We start from the raw sequence: 21,193 nt of genomic DNA, 5'->3' as shown, positions 1-21,193 counted from the left end.
TCTGTCACATCATCCCACAAGAAAATGGACTCAAAATCAGAAGTCACCCCCTTTAGTGGAGGGTGAAACTTCAGATTTGTTTGCTTATCTCATCTGGCTAAAAATGCTTTTGCTTGTGGTGTTAATGTTAAGTTTAACTGCTGTGGAGGTGTTGGTGTTGGAGTGGGGTGGACAGAGTTAAAGATCACATAACACCAGGTTATAGTCCAACAGGCTTATTTGGAAGTACAAGCTTTCGGAGCACTGCTCCTTCATCAGGGAACTGTGGAGCAGGATCATGAGATACAGAATTTATAGCAAAAGATCAGTGTCATTGAAACTGAAACAATATATTGAATAAACCGCGGTGCATTCCAAAAGCTAATATTTCCAAATAAACCTGTTCGACTATAACTAGGTGTTGTATGATTTTTAAGTTTAACTGAGTTTACTGATGGGGGATCAGCAGCCTAGAAATTCAGTGATATGATTGGTGGGCTACGTGCACCTGATGAAGGCTTTTGCCCGAAATGTCGATTTTCCTGCTCCTGGGATGCTGCCTGAACCTGCTGTGCTTTTCAAACACCACTCTAATCTAGACTCTGGTTTCTCTGCAGTCCTTGTTTTTACCCACCTGCTATATTAGTTTTGCCTCAAATGAGGTGCCCACAGTCTACGCTTGGCTTTCAGCCCTTGTCCAATAAGGGGCCCAGATCTTGTTTGAGGTCTCCTTCACCAAATTGTAGAGAGTGTCCTTGAGGAATTCCAGGAAACTTAACTAGCAGTCCTTTGCAGGCTGTCATGAACACGTCAAAGTGGAGTGTGGTGGTTCAGGGATGTTTCTCCTCCTGGGCCTACATTTATGAAAAAAATGTATTGCATGTCCCAATCACATGCTCCACCTCCTCGTCTTCCCCATTTAATGTGGATTTGTTCACTTCTCTTGCAACATTGATGTAGATTCATAGACTATGGAAACAGACCCTTCGCTCCAACCAGTCCATGCTGACCATATTCACAAATTAAACGAGTCCCATGTGCCTATGCTTGGCCCGTATCCCTCCAAACCTTTCCTGTTTATATGCTTATCCAAATGTCTTTTAAATGTTGTAGCCATACCCACATCCACCACTTCCTCTGGCAGTCCATTGAACATGCTAACCACTCTCTGTGTAAAAATGTTGCTCCGCACGTCCTTTTTAAATCTTTCTCCTCTTACCTTAAAAATATGCCCACTACTTTTGAACTCCCTGACCCTAGGGAAAAGAACCTTGTCACTCACTTTATCTATGCCCCTCATGACTTTATAAACCTCAACACGGTCACCTCTCTATCCCCTACTCTCCAGTGAAAAAAGTCCCAGACATGACAGCCACAGGCTGCTAATGCGTCAGCACTTTGGCGATGTGGATCCTGACCCTACCTGTCCATCTTCCTTCCCACCTATCCAGTCCACCCTTCCCACTTACCAATCTCAATCACCTTCTACCTGCATCCACCTATTGCCATCCCGCCTATCTTTCCCTCAGACCAATCCCCCCCCTCTATTTATTTCTCAGTCCTGTTCCCGCTCTCCAGTCCTGATGAAGGGTCCTCCCCAAAACGTCAATTCTCCTGGTCCATTGATCCTGCTGTGCTTTTTCCAGCTTCATATTTTATCGACTCTAACCTTCCATCATCTGCAGTCCTCACTATCTCCATTGAAGGCATGCCTGCCTTAATTGGTCGGAGCAATAAGTACAGGAGTTGGGACATTATGTTATGGATGTATATCAGACTTCAGTAAGGTGTTCAACAAGGTTCCCCATGGGAGATTGGTTAGCAAGTTAAATCTCATGGAATACAGGGAGAACTCACCATTTGAATATAGAACTGGCTCGAAGGTAGAAGACAGAGGGTGGTGGTGGAGGGTTGCTTTTCAGACTGGAGGCCTGTGACCACTGGTGTGCCACAAGGATTGGTGCTGGGTCCACTACTTTTTGTCATTCATATAAATGGTTTGGATGTGAGCATAAGAGGTATAGTTAGTAAGTTTGCAGATGACACCAAAATTGGAGGTGTAGTAGACAGCGAAGAAGGTTACCTCAGATTACAATGGGATTTCATCAGATGGGCCAAAGGACTGAGGAGTGGCAGATGGAGTTTAATTTAGATAAATGTGAGGTGCTGCATTTTGGAAAAGCAAATCTTAGAAGGACTTATACAATTAATGGCAAGGTCCTGGGGAATGTTGCTGAACAAAGAAACCTTGGAGTGTGGGTTCATAGCTCTTTGAAAGTAGATTCACAGGTAGATAGGATAGTGAAGAAGGTGTTTGGTATGCTTTCCTTTATTGGTCAGAGTATTGAGTATAGGAATTGGGAGGTCATGCTGTGGCTGTATAGGACATTGGTTCAGCTACTTTTGGAATATTGTGCGCAGTTCTGATCTCCTTCCTATCAGCAGGATGTTGTGAAACTTGAAAGGTTTCAGAAATGATTTACAAGGATGTTGCCAGGGTTGGAGGATTTGAGCTATAGGGAGAGGCTGAATAGGCTGGGGCTGTTTTTCCCTGGAGTGTTGGAGGCTGAGGGGTGACCTTGTAGATGTTTATAAAATCATGAGGGTCATGGACAGGATAAACAGACAGGGGTTTTACCCTGGGTTGGGGGAGTCCAGAGCTAGAAGGCATAGGTTCAGAGTAAGAAGGCAACGATATAAAAGGGACTTAAAGGGCAACTTTTTCATGCAGAGGACGGTGCATGTATGGAATGAATTATGGAAGTGGTGGAGGCTGGTACAATTGCAGCATTTAAAAGGCATCTGGATGGGTATATGAATAGGAAGGATTTGGAGCGATATGGGCCAAGTGCTGGCAAATGGGACTAAATTAGGTGAGGATATCTGTTTAGCTTGGACTAGTTGAACCAAAGGGTCTATTTTCGTGCTGTACATCTCTATGGCTCTTATGACTCTATGTACACGGTACTGGTAAGGGCTCATTTGGGACATTCTGTACAATTCTGGTGGCCTTGCTATAGGAAGGATGTTATCAAACTGGAAAGAGTATAAAAAAGATTTACATTTATGTTGCTGAGACTGGAGTGTTTGAGTTATAAGGAGAGGCTGGATAGGCTGAGACATATTTTCCTGGAATTTTGGAGGCTGAGGGGTGACCTTATAGAGGTTTATAAAATCATGAGGGGCATACACAGGGTGAATAGCCAAAGCCTTTTCTAGAGCAGGGGAGTCCAAAACTAGAGGCATAGGTTTAAGATGAGAGAGGAAAGATTTAAAAGGGATCTAAGGGGCAACCTTTTCTCATAGAGGGTGGTGCGTGTATGGAACGTGCTGCCAGAGGAGGTGGATACAATTTAAAAATTTAAAAGATATTTGTACAGGTACATGAATGTGTATCTCCTCAACTTCCCGCATCTCCACCCTTGTACCCCACCCCTCCAACTGCAACAAGGATAGAACCCCCGATCCTCAATTTCCACCCAACCAGTCTCTGGAAACAACGCATCATCCTCTGCCATTTCTGCCACCTACAGTCAGACTCCATCACCAGAGATATATTTCCCTCCTCACCCCCATCAGCATTCCGCAGAGACCATTCCATCTATGATTATCTCGTTAGGTCCACGCCCCGCACCAACCCACCCTCAACTCCTGCCACAAGAGGTGTAAAACCTGTCCCCACACCTCCCCCCTCACTTCCATCCAAGGCCCCAAAGGATCCTTCTACATCTGGCAGAGATTTTCCTGCAATCCAAACACCTCATCTACTGTGTCATTGCTCTCGATGTGGTCTCCTCTACACTGGGGAGACAGGACACCAACTCACGGAATGTTTCAGAGAACATTTCTGGGACACATGCACCAAACAATCCCAATGCTCTGTGGCCAACCACTTCAACTCCCCTCCCACTCTGCCAAAGATGTGCAAGTCCTGGGCCTCCTCCACTGCCAGATTCCAGCCACCTGATGCCTGGAGGAAGAATGGCTCAACTGCCTTCCTTGAGACCCTCCAACCACTCAGCATCAAAATCTACTTCACTAGTTTCCTAATGTCCCCTCCCCCATCCTCATCCCAGATCCAACCCTCCAAGTGAGCAATGCATTCTTAAACTGTTCTACCTGTCCATCTTCCTTCTCACCTATCTGCTCCATCCTCTGTTCCGACCTATCACAAATCACCCTTACCTGCATCTACCTATTGCCTGCCAAGTTACCTTCCCTCCAGCCTCACCCTCCCCTCCTATTTATCTCTCAGTCCCCAGCTTACCCCACCCCCAAACATTCCTGATGAAAGGCTTATGTCCAAAACGTTGACTCTCCTGCTCCTCGAATGCTGCCTGACCTGCTGTGCTTTTCTAACTTTTTGACTCTGATTGCCAGCATCTGCAGTTCTCACTTCCTCCTCTTGATTTAAAAATGATCTCCCCCTTGTGGTATGCCTTTCTCCCAGATCAAATGTTTTAAAAGGACCTAACTTAGCCTGGCTTTCTTGAGTTAACAAAAGAGTAATTATATTCATTACTAGAAATAAAAAGACATAATAAAGCAACACACACACACACACACACACACACACACACACAGATTAGGAATAAGAAGTGAGTCGAAACTAAATAAAAATTAAAATATGTATGAGTCAGTCTTTCTGTGTGGTTTGTGAAAAGTAGATAAGAGTGGAATGTTGAAGCCTGAACAGTTGATTTCTCAAGTTGATTTTGAAAGTAGTCCCACACTTCAGCTCTTTCACCACAACACTGAAAGTTTTTCCATTTCATGTATTTATCCAACTCCTTTTTGAAAATTTAAAAACCAATAATTTAAAAGCATTTTGAAACTGTTTCATAAACAATTTTACTTGTAAAATGACAAAGTTCAAATTGATTACATTGTGCTCATAGAAAGCTGCAATATTTGCACAACCTTGTATTATACAACATTAAACATAAAGTTTTTTTTTAAAATAAATTAAATAATGAACTCGTAATGGTATGTATGTGTTAGCATTTATTGCAGACAAATAGTAACTAAGAATAAAATAATGATAATCCAAAAGAGGGCATTTGTGCAAGCAATGACTATAACTGAAAGACACTGTGGAGTCTGAGTAATTTCTTTATTAACTCCCTAATCCCTGTGTGATCCTGGCTTGCAAGCTCTCATTCCCACTGCTGTGGTGGGCAAGGAAACTGTGGACCTCACCTACGTCAAAGACTTAGAATGTATTGATACAATAGAAAGGGAAGCAGCGGTTTCATTCAGAAACTTCAGAACATAATACGCCAGTCTCATAAGGGAGCTGCTGAAATGTGTGAATGGCATTGGGTGTATTTGCTTACATTATACCAGGTAACGAAGGAAGACAGGAACTTGACTAACATCGGCCTGGAAATTCTAAATCTTCAATATGGAGTTTGATTCTGTGTGCCCTTTGCAACTACGGGGTCAAAATCCTGGAACTCTCTTCCTGATCGCTCTCTCTGGTGCTTAAGCGAACCAGATGGCCATTTCTGACAATCAACTAATGGATTCATAGTCAACATTAGATTGTTAATTCCAGATTTTTATTGAATTCAAATTCCACCATCTGCCATGGCAAGGATTCGAACCCCGGTCACCGGAACCTTAGTTGCGTCTCTGGATTTACAGATTTCATGCTGACAGTTCAGTGCCATATGGACAGAATGCCACACTGTCTTTTGAATGAGATGTTAAACTGATGCCGCTCTGTCTGCTATAAAAAATCTCATGGCACTATTGAGTTTTCCTCAGTGTCCTGGCCAATATTTATCCCTGAATCTACATCATAAAAGAGGAGGTGTCCTGGTCATTATCAATTTGCTGCTTGTGGGAATGTGCTGAGCTTACAATACCTCTCCCATTTCCCACATTACAACATTTGATTGAACTTCAAAGAGTAGTCATTGACTGTAAAGCGCTTTGAGATATCCAGTGGTTGTGAAAAGTGCTATGTAAATACAAGTCTTTCTTTTCCCTTTTTTCCTTCGTGTCACGTTCACATAAGCCCATTTTTCAGCAGGGTGATCGAGAAAGCTAACCTTCACCTCCCCTCTTCGTGCCATATTTGGTGAAAGTGATCCTTCCCTCTACATTTAATGTAAAATCTGACAACTAACAATTTTAGTTGAAGCATGTTTCTTGAAGAATACGTTTCGTGCTGAATCAACATGAAGTTCAGTCGTGTTGGCGAACAGGGGACTGAAAGTCACAGTTTTTTCCAACATAGCACTGACAGGTGAACTTCTCAGCCAGGTACAACAGGTCACTGAAGGATTCTTGGCCTTTGACTGAAAGCTGCCCATTTCGTTTTTTGTGTATCTTGAAGCTGCTCGGGTTCAAGTGGAGGTAGTCGCTGGACTCCCAGTTCTTTCTTAAACACCTTCCTTTGTTGCTGCACAACGCCCTGCTGCACAATCTGGCTGCACGGGTTACATTTAAGATGTAGCGACCCAAGACATCGTCAATAAAACTCTGCAACATTGAGCACGATTGCTGCGGAAACAAGTTCAGTGCAGTGAGTGTCTCCACAGTGAAAGGCACACAAGGGAGACATTAAGTTTCACCAGCTTTTCTTTTACTTCCTTCATGGGACGGGGGCGTTGCTGGCCAAGCCAGCTTTTGTTGCTCATCCTTAATTGCCCAGAGGGCAGTTAAGAGTCAACTGCATTGCTGTGGGTCTGGAGTCACATGTAGGCCAGACTAGGTAAGGATGGCAGATTTCCTTCCCTAAATGATGTTAGTGAACGAGGTGGGTTTTTCGGTCAATCAACAATGTTTCATGGTCATCGTGATTTGGAGACGCTGGTGTTGGATTGGGGCATACAAAGTTAAAAATCACACAACACCAGATTATAGTCCAACAGGTGTATTTGGAAGCACTAGTTTTCGGAGCGTTGCTCCTTCATCAGGTGATCGTGGAGAATAAGTCTTACAATCTTATTCTCCACAATCACCTGATGAAGGAGCGACGCTCTGAAAGTTAGTGCTGCCAAATAAACCTGTTGGACTATAACCTGGTGTTGTATGATTTTTAGCTTCATGGTAATTGTTAGACTCTTAATTCCAGATTTTTATTGAATTCAAATTCCACCATCTGCCCTGGCAGGATTCGAACCTGGGTCTCTAGAATAAAAGCCCAGCAATAATACCACTAGGCCTCCAAATCATGTACCCGACAGCAAGTTACACTTTAACAACCTGAAGAGAAAGGACCAATAGTTCTGGGTGGGAAAGGAGTGGCTATACAAATTAGCTCCAGGGTACTGTAACATCGCAAGATGGACTGTATGTACACACCATTCAATCCCCCCTACTCTGCACTCCCATCGCCATGACAGTTAAAAGCAGGAGCCATCTCAGGCCACATTTACACTTTCCCAAGTAGTAGAGTATTTACAACCCAGTGAATGTTGGTGTATTTGAGGATGGTGTATTCAATAAGAAAGGCACCAAAAGCTACAGAGGATGCAAGAAATCTTGCTGGAGAGAACTATAATCTAAGCCCAATAGCAATATCAGACCTCGTTGGTAGATAGAATCGACAAAGATTAACAGGCACCAATATTTAACCCAAAACCTCCAAGTAGGGTCTCCATTCTGTCACTCCAACTTTTTACTTGAGCTGATTACTATATGCAGATGGAATTTATTTTGGTGATTCTGGTTTGAAAATGATTGTACTTCTCAGATAATTTTATTTTCTTTGCCGGTGCTTCACCTTGTACCTCCAAAATATGTTTCCAATGTGACCCCAATTCAAGGCTTGAAAATTATTGTTACAAGTGAGTTGAGTGGGGCAGGTGGTGAGGAGAGGGGAAGTGGGCAATGATGATGGGAATGGTACATGGGTTGTTGGGGGGGGGGGCGCCATGTGGGATGGGCGAGGTGGTCTGTTGGGTTTTGGGATGGGTGGACATGAGAGAAATGAGATGTTGGGAAGGGGGGAAGGGTAGGCAGGAGGCATGGTGGTTAGATTACATTCCCTACAGCATGAAACAGGCCCTTCAGCCCAACAAGTCCACACCGACCATCCGAAGGGTAACCCACCCATACCTATTCACCTGTAACTAATGCACCAAACACTATGGGCAATTTAGCATGGTCAATTCATCGGGAGGAAACCGGAGCATCCAGAGGAAACCCACGCAGTCACAGGGAGAATGTGCAAACTCCGTACAGACAGTCACCAAGGCTGGAATTGAACCTGTGACCCTGGTGCTGTGAGGCTGCAGTGCTAACTACTGAGCCACTGTGCTGCCAATCTCTGCAGGCAGATTGAAACAAATGCTATCTTTGCACTGGCTTCTCTTGGAGCAAGAATTAAGGACTAGGCCATGACACAGATTTAAAAGGCCCTCATAGCTAAATGGTACTGTGTTGGAGTTCCACACTAGATATTATAGTCTCACAGCTCACAACCCCTGAATCTCGCATTGTGACCTTTAGTTTGGGAAGCCCCAATAATCTTTGGTCCATTACAAACCAGATACTTACACATTTTTAATCTCACTTTTTTTTATTCATTCACAGGGATGAGGGCTTTGCTGGATGGGTCAGTATTCAGAGGGCAGTTAAGAATCAATCACACTGCAATGGGTCTGGAGTTACATGTAGTTCTGACCAGGTAAGGGTGGCCGTTTCCTTCTACTAAAGCACATTAGTGAACTAAATGGGCTTTCCCCCAACAATTGGCAGTGATTCATAGTCACCAAGACTCTTCATTCCAGATTTGTATTGAATTCAAATTCTACCATCCGCCATAGCAGGATTTGAATCCAGGTCCCCAGAGCATTATCAGACTCTCTGGTTTAACAATCGAGCAATTATACCATTTGGCAATCACCTCTCCCATCTATGGTGAAGGTCAATGTTGTTTGATGTTACCAGCAATTGACAGATGTACTTTGAAAGAACCAATGCAGACTCAATGACCCCATTGTTTTATATTTGGTACACTCTTAGTAACAGAAATATCAATATTTTTAATGACTACTTTACAAGTTTCAGATTTCCTCAACTGGTTTTGTGCCATGTGACATCATTGCTGGAGTTTGGTGATTATTTCTGAGTACAGAGCTGATTGTGATCAAACATTTCTATTCACTTTAGGATGATGACAGAATGGGTATTCTGTTAAACAGCTGTAGCAAAGTGAATCATGAGGGGTGAAAAGTTTGGTAAGATAGCTTACTTGATTTTGAGTTATGTTTGAGCTTTCCCACACAACGATCCCCGCTGCTCCCAGAGAGGCACTTTCACCAATTGTCCTGATAAGGTCGTCCTGGGGTGAAAGTTTGTAAGTTAGTTCTTCACATGAAAAGGTCAAGTAACTAAGCATGCCAACAGGTCTGGATTAGAGAGGTGAAAACACATAAGTTTACAAGACTTTTCGTTTTGCAAAGTTGATCGTGATCTGATTGGTTTATCATAACAAAAGTATGAGATAACCTCAATCATTGCAGACTACTTCAACTGGACAAATTGCATAAAACAAAATAAGTTTCTATGTGCGACCTAAACCAATGTGATAATAGTAATGCTTGTGCAATTTGTTTCTCTTCAGGGCTTGATTACACTAACAAGACTGACAGTCCAATGCAATACTGAGGGAACAGTGCACTGTCAGAGGGGCTGTCTTTTAGAGGTGATATCAAACCGAGGTCCCATTTACCTCTTCGTGTGGTGTAAAAGATTATATGATATTACTTCTAAGATGGTTGGATGGTTATTCCAAAGATCCAGTTCCTCACATACCATCACTAAAATCAGATTATCACAATATTATTTATGGAAGTTCAAAGGATGTCATGTAATACGGCTGTCATGCTTCCTATATTACAACAGTGACTTCAAAGTCACTTAATTGGCAATAAAGCTCTTTGAGACATCTGGTCATTGTGAAACTTGCTACATTAAAGCAAGTTCTTCTTCCCCTTCCTGAATTGAAGTCCTGATTTGTCTGAACATATTGTTGACACATGTCATGATCGGCTACGGCTATGAGGCACCTCAATTCAGCGCTGCCTAATTCCTTCCACCTCCACACTTGCTTCATCCCGAAAAGACAATGTTCCAGCAGAACATGCGCATTATGTGCATTGGAAAGGGTCAGAGAAGATTGCGAAATTGTTTATGTGAAGTGAAAAGCAGATAACCTGCAATTTCAATTCTTCCAATTTGGGGAAGAGGGTAATTAAAGTGTGGAACTCAAAGAATCCAAAACTTTTAATGGAGTCTTGTGTTATAGTTCAGTCAAGGAAAACCAGATAAGACTAGACAGAGGATATCAATGGGAATACAACTGTAGACACAAAATAGAAAAAATAACTTTCCCAGAGTGCTTCGTGTTTGGAGTAAACTTGCTGTATGGGAAATGTCAGGTAAGGTGCTCAAAGATGAAAGGAAAGAGTTTATGCTAAATGCAATATGAACATTGATGATTTTTTTTACTAGTGCCTAATTTTGGTTGTCCTTTTCTAACTGACAGCTGACAATAGTCACTTGGAAAATGTGTCCAACTGACACAATCCTAAGAACTAAGGATTAAGTTATGTTGAAATGGCAGCTTTGAAGTTTTAAGTGTTTCCACATCAGAATAATGTTTGCCAATCGACTAGTGGAATTCATCAAATAATGTTTGTAGCTGAGTTCAGCATCAGCCAACACTGAAACTCAAACTCCAAACCGCAGCATGGTAATAGGAACAATTTATTTGAGAACGAAGTGGGTGGTCAGAGAGGATTATCTCGGAGGGAATAGGTGGAGATAAAAGGATTAATGTCACAATGAACTGCAAACTGATTGCACATAGCAGCGCAGTTGGCTTATTCAAATAAAACTTTCTCCTATAACATATACCCAAAGAGTGTTTTATTTCCCTAACACAGAGTGGCATGCAATGTAAAACTGCCTTTCCTGATGCTCTTGTGGAATAATAAGTAATTCAAGTCAATCCATACAGCAATGGCATAACACACCCCTGGAACAAGTGGCATTTGAACCTGGGCCTCCTGGCGTAGAGGAGAAAGTGAAGACTGCAGATAGTAGAGATCAGAGCTGAAAATGTGTTGCTGGAAAAGCGCAGCAGGTCAGGCAGCATCCAAGGAGCAGGAGAATCGACGTTTCAGGCATGACCCCTTTTTCAGGAATGAGGAAAGCCTTGATTAATGCTTTGAGTTCAGAACTGGACTTGTTTTCTGCAAGTACATGAAGGCTGGTAAAAGGTAAGGATTGGATCCCAGTTCTATTATTCACTACCTGACTTCCCTCATTCCTGAAGAAGGGTTCATGCCCGAAACGTCGATTCTCCTGCTCCTTGGACGCTGCCTGACCTGCTGCGCTTTTCCAGCAACACATTTTCAGCTCCTGGGTTAGAGGTCAGGACACTTCCAATGTACCACAAGCGCCCCTACAAAGCAATGTAGATTGATTTTTTTCAATCAACCTGACCAGGGTTGACGCATCTCTCGAGTAGGTGGGGCTTGAACCTGAGCCAGAAAGGTTGCCCAATTCCAAGCAAAACCAAAAATTGCTGGAGAAACTCAGCAGATCTGGCAGCACCTGTGGAGAGAAATCAGAATTAATGCTTTGAGTTCAGAACTGGACTTGTTTTCTACAAGTACATGAAGGCTTGTAAAAGGTAAGGATTGGATCCCAGTTCTATTATTCACTGCCTGACTTTCTGGAACAAATTATTTGGCCCCAATAAATACAGTCCTTAGACTTGCCAATGACCTGCCTGTGTCCTTTGGCACTTCCCTTATGTGCTAATATTTTGGCTATCTCTAGCTGTCTACTGCACTCCATGGTGCTGTCAGTCACCCAGTTTACTACTGTTTTTTTTATATATCTCTGCTAAGCTTTAGTCTCCTTTTGTACGCAGCTAGGCACTATGCGGTAATGCTAAAAAGCATTTTCTTTTTAAAGCACAAATGAAATTTTCCCATAATTTATGAAAGTTGACATTAAACTTGGAAATGATACAAGTTATAAAACTGTCTGGGTCTGCTGTTGGTTCCCAGCTGACCAATGCTGATTTTTATGATTACGTTCTTGTGTTAACATATCTGAATTGGACTGCTACCACTATTCCTACGTATCAACCCTTCTAGATCACTTTAGTTGCGCCATGCAGTATTTCCTCCTCCTGATAAGGATGCCCAGCTTGTTAGCGCTTTCATTTCACTTCCTGGGAAGAGATGAGTGGAGGTTGAAAGCCCCAGTCTGCAGATGAATAATCAATGGTCAAGAACTCATTGAATGGCTGAAAATTTGTGTCCTCAAATTCTGCATCACTGTACTCTCTTTGACTTGCGTTCTTTCATTCATATGGTCAACTCTGGCAAGACCAACTTGGAGATGAATGTCAGTTGCCTCCTTGAACAGCCACAGTCCATGTAGGGTAACTGCACCCACAGAACTCTTCCCTGTCACAGGGCTTGCTAAGAGTCAGTGTCCCATTAAGGCTAGATCAGGTAAGAATGGTAGTTTTTTCTTTATCTGAAGGTGATGAGTAAATCACAACAATTCATTATTATTTATGTCGAGAAATTTATCCCATATTAAACTAGAGGGCATAGGTTTAAAATGAGAGGGGAAAGATTTAAAAGGGACCTAAAGGGCAACTTTTTCATGCAGAGGGTGATGCTTGTACAGAATGAACTGCCAGAGGAAGTTGTAGAGACTGGTACAATTACAACATTTAAAAGGCATCTGGATGGGTATATGAATAGGAAGGGTTTAGAGGGATATGGGCCAAATGCTGGCAAATAGGTCTAGACTAACTTAGGATAATTGGTTGGCATGGACGAGTCAGACTTGAAGCATCTATTTCCGTGCTGTACATCTCTTACTCTATAACTCTAATGAATTGAGCTTAAATTCCTTCCCCAAACCGCTGTGGTGGGAATTTAAACCCATGTGACAGAAATAATAGTCTAAACTGTGGATGACTTAAATTGTTACATCCTGACTACCTCTTTGACTAAGCTGCTGGTTACCTGCACTTGTACTCCCTTTGAGACAGTATTAAGCTTTGTCTGATTACACAACGTACCATTTAAATATTGCAGGTGCCGAATAAAGGCAAGTTGTTGTTAGTTTACATGAACCAATTTACTACTTCAGTTTTGGATAACTTCTGATGGGAATACCAAGTGTTTAGAATAAGCATCTATCAGTCAATAAGCCCATCACTTTAAATTCTGCTGCTGATTTGTGATTAGTGTTTGATGAATTATCTTCTTACCTCAGAGAGAGTTTCATTTAGAGAATCACGATAGACTACTCTGGTGTAGGGATAGACAGGGAGAGAATGGTTCTCCTTGGAAAATGCTGCCACTCTCATCGCCTCTCGGACACGATTCTGTACAAAAAGTTTTGCGTTGTTGGAAGACTTGAATATCCTGGACATATAAATACTCGGGTATAGGGCTGTGCTTTCTTGCCATAGCCAGAGGAGTTCATTGTTCCGTGATATTGCATGGGACGGACACATCCCTGTGTACGTTCTGTTTTTGTTCTTGTGCATGTAGTTGTAACAATGGGGGAATAAGTAATATCCCCAGAGTTGATTTGGTCTTAATTTCTTTCCCAGCTGCAAAGACTTTAATAGAAACTGTTTCGCAGCGTCTTCGAATTCAGTCTTGGCAATAGCAGCTGCCCTTTGCCTTGTTAAGGAAAGATCCCTTTGTTGGACTAATTCAATGGACTGGTGTTGGTAGATGAACTTGTGGTGCCAGTTTCGATCCCAAAGAGGCCTCCAATTTTCCCAGTCGATAATTGCTAAACCCCTGGACGTGTTGGATGGAATTAACCCTTCAATATCCTGTGCGGCCTTTTGCAAGTGCTCATCCATTTTGACCTGCTGTGGGATGCCACCATTGAACTCTTGACCAGTCAACTCATTATAGTGAGGATAGTAGCCAACCATGCCATTGAAGAAGATCCTAACGTCCTGCTGAAGCGGACTTCTTCGTGTGGTGGATACCATCGGAAAAGGTTTCAGATTGTAAGTCACTCCAAACTTCTTTGTGCATAGCTCCGTTGGTGCATTCCATATTGCAAGGAATGGAAAATTTCGTTTAAGTGGAAGCGCAGTCTTAAGTTGCAGCTGGCTGAAGCAAAATGGGATGAATGAGAGGTGCCAAAGAACTGCCAAACCATTAACGCAACCAGTGAAACTCCCTAAAAGGTTGAATGAGTCCATTATGGCAAAGATGTTGCAGCTTCTAAGAAAATAATAGATGAAAATGAAAGTTGTCACGTTTGAAAATGCATTCGTAAAATCTTATTTAAAATTTAAATCCAGCAAGGTGTGTCGCACTTAAGTAACTTTCATAGATTCCATATAATGCAGATAGATGCCATTTGGCCCACTGAGTATGCACTGACCGTGTGAAGAGTATCCCACCCACAATCACTGCCTCTCCTCCATCCCCTGTAACCCTGCATTTTGCACAGCTGACCTATCTAGTCTGCACACTACAGGCAATTTAGCGTGGCCAATCCACCTAACTGCACATCTTTGGATTGTGAGAGAAAACTGGAGCACCCAGCAGAAATACATGCAGACATGGCAAACTCCATACAGACAGTATGGCTGGAATCGAATCCAGGTGTCTGGCCCAATGAGTCAGCAATGCCAACTGGTGTGCCACTCTTATCTTTATCCCCAAGTCTGATATACTAACATATAATTGTTATTCTACCAGTCAGTCAAGTTAAAGGTTGCATAGTAGAAATAAAAATTTGCAAAATATACTGATGAAGAGGTACTCAGATGTTTGCAGTTCTGGTCTCCATGTACATCAGCAATCTCTGCAGGCAATTCCAACAAAGTCCTCATCTTGGATGCACTGCAGTGGAATCCCTGTTTGTGACCTCACCCACCAGTTAGCTGATACTTGCCTCATCCCTGAATGTGGTGATTTCCTTGTAACTAATCCATCTCCTCACATCCTACGTTGTCCTAATCTCTATGTCACACTGAGTTATACCTGTAAAAGGATATTATATATATTTCGGTTTTGCCCTTCCCCACCTACCACTACCCGCCACCTCTATCCTCTATCTCTTGGCACTGTTGTGCCTTCTTCCTTTCAGCAAGCTATGAATTGCCACCTGGCAGAGGGTAGGGTAGCATCAAGAGATGATGGTAACGTAGTGTCACTTAATTTCAAATGAGTAGCATAAAGTTCAGGTACTAACACTATTTTAGAGGATAGATGAGAGGCAGGATCTGTATGCGATGACACATTTAAGTAATGGGTGTGGATGTCACAGGCTGAAGCAGTATTTATTGGCCATTCCTAATTGCCCTTGAGAATGTAAGGTGAGCTGCTTTCATGAACCACTGCGGTCCATGTGGCAATTTTAGGGAGGGAGTTCCAGAGCTTTGACTCTCAGTGTCACTGAAGGAACGGCGATATAGTTCCAAGTAAGGATAATGTGCAGCTTGCAAGAGGAACTTGCAACTGGCAGCATTCCCATGTACCAGCTGACTGTGTCCTTCTAGGTGGTAGGGGTTGTGGGTTTGGAAGGAGCTGTTGAAAGAGTCTTGATGAATTGTTGGATTGTATCTTGGGAGTGAATGTTGAAGATATTAGATAGGGTGCCAAACAAGTGGATTGCTTCATTCTGGATAATGTTGAGCTTCTTGAGTGTTTTTGGAGCTGCACCCATCCAGATAAACAGACAGCACTCCATCAAACTCCTGACGTTCTTTGTAGATGGTGGACAGGCTGTAGGAGTCAGGAGGCGACTTATCCACCAAAGAATTTCCACCTTCTTACCTGCTCTGCAGCCACACTGTTTACATAGCTGGTCCAGTTCAGTTTCTGTTGAATGGTAACTCCCAAGATGTGGTTGTTTGAGGATTCAATGATTGCGCTGCCATTCAATGTTCAAGGGGTGATGGTTGGATTCTTGCAGGAGATGGTCATTGTCTGGCACTTGTGGGGCATGAATGCTACTTGCTATTTATCTGGGGCAGGGTCAAAGATAGTGTAGGTGCTAAGTTGTTAGAGGGTGAAGGTGTGCACAGGTTTGCTAAGGTACTCAAATGAAGACTTTGATGGGACATCCCACAGAGGAACATTGATGGGTATACACAATTAAATACTGAGTATAGTAAGAGACCAGAAAGCCTTCAGGTAGCTAGAATGGTGATGTCCAACACCAACTTGATACAGGAATTCACATAGAGCTTGGAGCTCACCTTTTCCAGTTTGGAAGTGGTGGTCATCCTTTTGGATTCAACCATGACGTGTGCAATAATCAATGTCAGTGCAAGCATCAGTAAACTAATATCTGAGTGCTTCAGGAAACTGCTGTCATCTTTGCCGTAGATTAAAGCACTTCAACAATCTTCATCAGATTTCTAGGTTTACTGACATACTGACCTTTGAGATGTGGCAATGATTCTGTAGAACATCAAGGTCTGTCCTTCATCCCGTCCACTACATGCAGGTTTTTTGTTATAAGCAGGAAGATAACTATTTACATAGGGTTTGAGCCTGCACTTTTAGTGAAAGCTTTATTTCAGTTAACCACACTCCACTGATATCTTTTTCCCTTTTGTGTTTTTATATCTATCCAGAAGTGAGAGATCAAATGTTAAGGAAAAGTATACAGTTAATGACAGGACCCTGAACAGCATTGATATACAGAGGGATCTTGGGGTTCAAATCCATAGCAACCACACAAGTAGATAGGATGGTAAAGAAGGCATATGGCATATTTGCCTTTATTGGTCAGGGAATTGAGTACAAGAATCAGGGTGTCACGTTGCAACTTTATAAGATTTTGGTTAGGCCACACTTAGAGTATTGTGCTCAATTCTGGTCGCCACATTACAAGAAGGGTGTGGAGGCTTTAGGGAGGGTGTAGAAGAGGTTTACCAGGATGCTGCCTGGATTAGAGTTGTGAGCTATAAGGAGAGGCTAGGAAAACTCTTGAGCAGTGGAGGCTGAGGAGACTTGATAGAAGTCTATAAAATTACGAGATACATAGATAGAGTTGACAGTCAGAATGTTTTTCCCAGAGTTAAAATATCAAATATGAGGGGGTATGCATTTAAGGTGAGAGGGGGAAAGTTCAAAGGAGTTGTGAGGGGCAAGTTTTTTATATAGAGAGTGGTAGGAGTCTGGAACGCACTGCGAGGGGTGGTGGTGGAAGCAGCTACGATGAAGGCATTTCAGAGACTTTTAGATAAGCACATCAATATGCAAAGAATGCAAGAAGATGGACCAAGGGCAAGCAGAAGGGATTAGTTTCATGTTTGGCTTCATGTTTGGCACAGCATCGTGGGCCTGCACGACTACACATTTCCTTTTCCCAACACCAAATCACCCCTTTTCAAAATATTTTATTAACAACCACTAGTAAATAATCTGTGTTTCCAACCAAATAATGTTATATGCAAAGGTAATACAAACCGCCAGAGGGGAGAGAGGGAGAAGCAGAAGGAGAGAGAGGGGGAGGGGGAGAGGGCTAAATCAAATTGGAGTTGGATGGGGTTTCCATAGATTAAATTAGCTCTTCCATATTTATACAACCAATCAATGTCTAATTAACCCTTGACTAATATATTTATCACCACTTCCTTGTTCCATTAGGTTTCAAGCAATACTTCAGACTTTATTAGATGACAATATCTGCTCTTACCTGTCAAACTAGCAAACCCAAAATGTTGTTGTCCAGGCTGAGATGGTGTGGTCTACTACTGTCTTATAGCTAGATTTTAATTTGTCCTCCAGGGCCATCTGCAGTCTTTGTCACTGTATGTTAACAGTCTTTCACTAGCCATATTGCAGCCACTGGGGAAACACTGCACAGAAACACTGCGGGCAAAGTCACCCATGAGACGGCACGCAAGAGAATGCACAAAAGTTCCCAAGTTCTGGGGAAGGGTCACTGGACCTGAAATATTAACTCTGATTTGTCTCCACAGATGCTGCCAGACATTTTCCAACAATTTCTGTCTCTGTTAAAGATTCCTAACTTCTGTTTGCAATGTAGTTCAATTTCATTTATAAATTCCGTTTGAAATATTTATTTTGTGTTTTTTTTAATTTTTGCATTGTGGCCAAGTGAACACAATCTGGGTTACTGAAAAATGGCAAGATGAGATGAGCTTGCTGTTCCTAGAATGACAGGTAGATGCGGGGGAGGTGGGGGGTGGGATTCCCGTTACATCCTCAGCCCTCTTCCTCTTCATCAACAAAGCCTCTGCTCATCAGCTGCTGGCTGTTGATGAGATGAGCTGTCTCCTTGTTATGGAGTAGGAGAAAGTGAGGACTGCAGATGCTGGAGATCAGAGCTTAAAAATATGTTGCTGGAAAAGCGCAGCAGGTCAGGCAGCATCAAAGGAGCAGGAGAATCGACGTTTCGGGCATAAGCCCTTCTTCAGGAATGTCTCCTTGTTAAGATTGAGGCAGCATGCAGCAGACCACCGTCAGTCTCATGTCCCTTATTACCAAGTGCTACCAGGTTTCTCTAAAGGCAGACAATGGAAGCATTGTTTCAGTATGTCTGTGGTCAGCTCTGTACCTCCTTGTGTGGCAGTATGACTTGCATTGTATGCATGCTACCCAATGCGTGTGAGAATTCTACATGATTCCTAGTTTCATCAACATTATATCGTGGTCAGATAGTCCTTGTCATCTAACAGTGACCCTCTGGGTTGCGATGGTGGTTTAAATGCAGCTGGCAGAGCAGACTGGAACAGAATGAAGGCTGCCAAGGGACTTGGCATCTATCTGCATGATTGTTGAAGATGGTCACATTGGGTGAGGAAGTGGAATCTGTTTTAGTTCCAATATAAGGCAGAATGGACATGTGTCAATGCAAAGTGTTCACAGCCAATGGCACTGTGTACACAAAGGGCAGCCTACAGTGCCAATGAAGATGTGTGGTGGCTTTGCCTGATCATCTCTGGCAAGATAGAAAGTGAAGTGTTATTCACTCTGTTTGAACAGAGAACTTACATTACTCAGCAGTGGACAGTGGGCTGGTGCTAATATCTTTACCTTTAGTCTGGAAGGAGTGAGGTACATAAACATTCATCAGCATGGTTACTTTCCGAGCAGCTGGCAATGTAGAGTTGGGCCTGGCTCAGAAGGGGGCACATGACTGCTGCCTGGACACTGGGCACTGATCTCCGTAAGTTGATGTTTGTTGTGGTTGAAGTGGGGACGGGGTTCATTTTAGTGCGGACCTCCATCCTGAAGCAGATGTCACACACATTGTTCTTCATTGTCCTTCAGGTAGAACATTCAGTCTACGCACACCCTGGATATGTACTGTCTCCTGCTGAGTGTATTTCCCTAATCCCTCCTCCTCTGCTTCTCTAAGAGAAGCCCCATACTTAGTGGAATACCTTCTACAGCAACCATTTCTGGGGGCAATTGCTATTGTGCAGAAACCTGGAAGTCAGCAAAAATCTTTTCAGCTCCTACCCAGTACTCCACTCCCTGTGAAGATCTGCAGCTTGAAAGCAGTTACAGAAAACAATAAACATTGGTGTTATAATAGGAGCTTTAAGGAAAAAAAAGTAAAATTTAACTCAAAAATAGTTAATAATCACTTTAAATACAACATGTAGAGCTCTTGTGCTGCAGTGGTAGCGTACCTACCTTTGAGCCAGAAGGCCTGGGTCCAAGCACCACCTGCTGTGGGAGATGTGTAATAATATCAATAAGCATATTGGTTGTTTTTAATACCCTGAAGTATTATCACACATAGCAAAACAGCTTTTTTCCAACTACCAAATCACCTCTGGTATTTTTCATCTATTAACTACCACCATTAAATCACCCACGTTATAATTGATTTACTTACAATCAAAGCCCCACAGTCATGGGGAAAGGGGGAGGGGATTAAATCAAAATTGAGTTGGAGGGGGAGATAAAACACTCTACCCTCTGCAGTACTTATCTTTCTTTAAAAGCATTGAGAGATGAACAGGTTGATTCAAACCCACCTTTAAACAGAGTTGGGGAGGAAATTGTGTGAGGTTAATCTGGAGTGTCAGTCTGAAATGGTAGCACTGACATCAAATCCATGTTGCTCATCTGGTAGCCTTGTGGTGTTTTCACTAGACTATTAATCCCAGGAGACACAGGTTTGAATCCTGCTATGGCAGTGGGTGGAATTTGAATTCAATGAAAACCTGGAATTAAGAGTCTAATGATGACCGTGCATCCATTGTCATTTGTCAGACAAAACCCATTCAGTTCATTCATTCTCTTTAGGGTAGGGTGTCTGCCAGGCTTACCCAGTTTGTGACTCCAGTAACGTGACTGACTGCCCTCTGATGGATGGTCAGTAAAAGCTGGCTTATATCCCACAAATGAATTTAAAATTAAGCTCCTTGATCCATCTGCTCTGTATACTTCTGAGAGATGTTCATTGTCTATCTAACTGCACTGACAAAGCATTCAGTCTGCTTTGTCCCACATGAGTGTGTGGAACCATGAGAGCTAATGAGTCTAATTTCTGACTGAGTAACTCAACACTGCTTGTTTGGACTGCTTCAAAGTAGGTACCAATCCGAAACCAACATCTGCATCCTCAAAACGTACAAGCAAACAGTAAAGAGAGGGGCCATTTAGCATAATTCGTCCATGACAAATTCAGTCGTAATTGGTTCTGATGCCCTGCTCTTCCGTCACAGCTATGACAAATATAATGTTTAGCTCAGTGACTGTATTTAAACAAATTCTGCATTGTACAGGAAAAAAATTCCAGCTCTGACTCAAAATCTGACTGAGGTGCACCAGAACACAAATGACTAAAAGCACAGCAAATAAATGAAGAGCAACTTAATGCGCAAACAACCTCAAGCATGCACCATAATACACAACTAAGCGTCTGTGCATACATCAGCACAGCTCATGCTAGCATTAATGTCCCAAATGTACAAACATATTTCCCCTTAAATTGTGCACCAGCAACAACATAAAGTAAAGTTTAAACTGAGTAGAAACTGAAGTATGGGTTCACATTCATGAGAAAGATTTGAACTACCAATTTGCATGTTAAATTTACCTTTCACTTGCTGGTTTCAAGATATCCACTTGTAGTTCTTTCCAGAAGCAATTTGTTGACCTGCTTCAGATTGTTCTGCGTAGTAGTCAGGTTGTAAGCATACTTATATAATTCTCATTTGAGCCAGTCTTCTCTGAATATTGAATCA

The 21,193-nt window shown here is 42.5% G+C and overlaps 1 protein-coding gene across 1 annotated transcript; it reads right to left on the bottom strand.

Moving 5' to 3' along the window:
- Nucleotides 1-6,089: 6,089 nt before the first annotated feature.
- LOC140467114 (hyaluronidase-1-like) lies at nucleotides 6,090-21,110 on the bottom strand. Its single transcript, XM_072563180.1, is given in 6 exon segments — nucleotides 6,090-6,188; nucleotides 6,190-6,489; nucleotides 9,188-9,277; nucleotides 13,244-14,225; nucleotides 19,632-19,667; nucleotides 21,046-21,110. Coding segments are annotated over 4 exon segments (1,449 nt in total). The 5' UTR covers nucleotides 14,204-14,225; nucleotides 19,632-19,667; nucleotides 21,046-21,110.
- Nucleotides 21,111-21,193: the final 83 nt, after the last annotated feature.

This window comes from Chiloscyllium punctatum, chromosome 45, assembly GCF_047496795.1.
Source record: "Chiloscyllium punctatum isolate Juve2018m chromosome 45, sChiPun1.3, whole genome shotgun sequence".
In the NCBI taxonomy this organism is placed as follows: Eukaryota; Metazoa; Chordata; class Chondrichthyes; order Orectolobiformes; family Hemiscylliidae; genus Chiloscyllium; species Chiloscyllium punctatum.
This window is presented reverse-complemented; position numbering and strand designations above follow the sequence as displayed.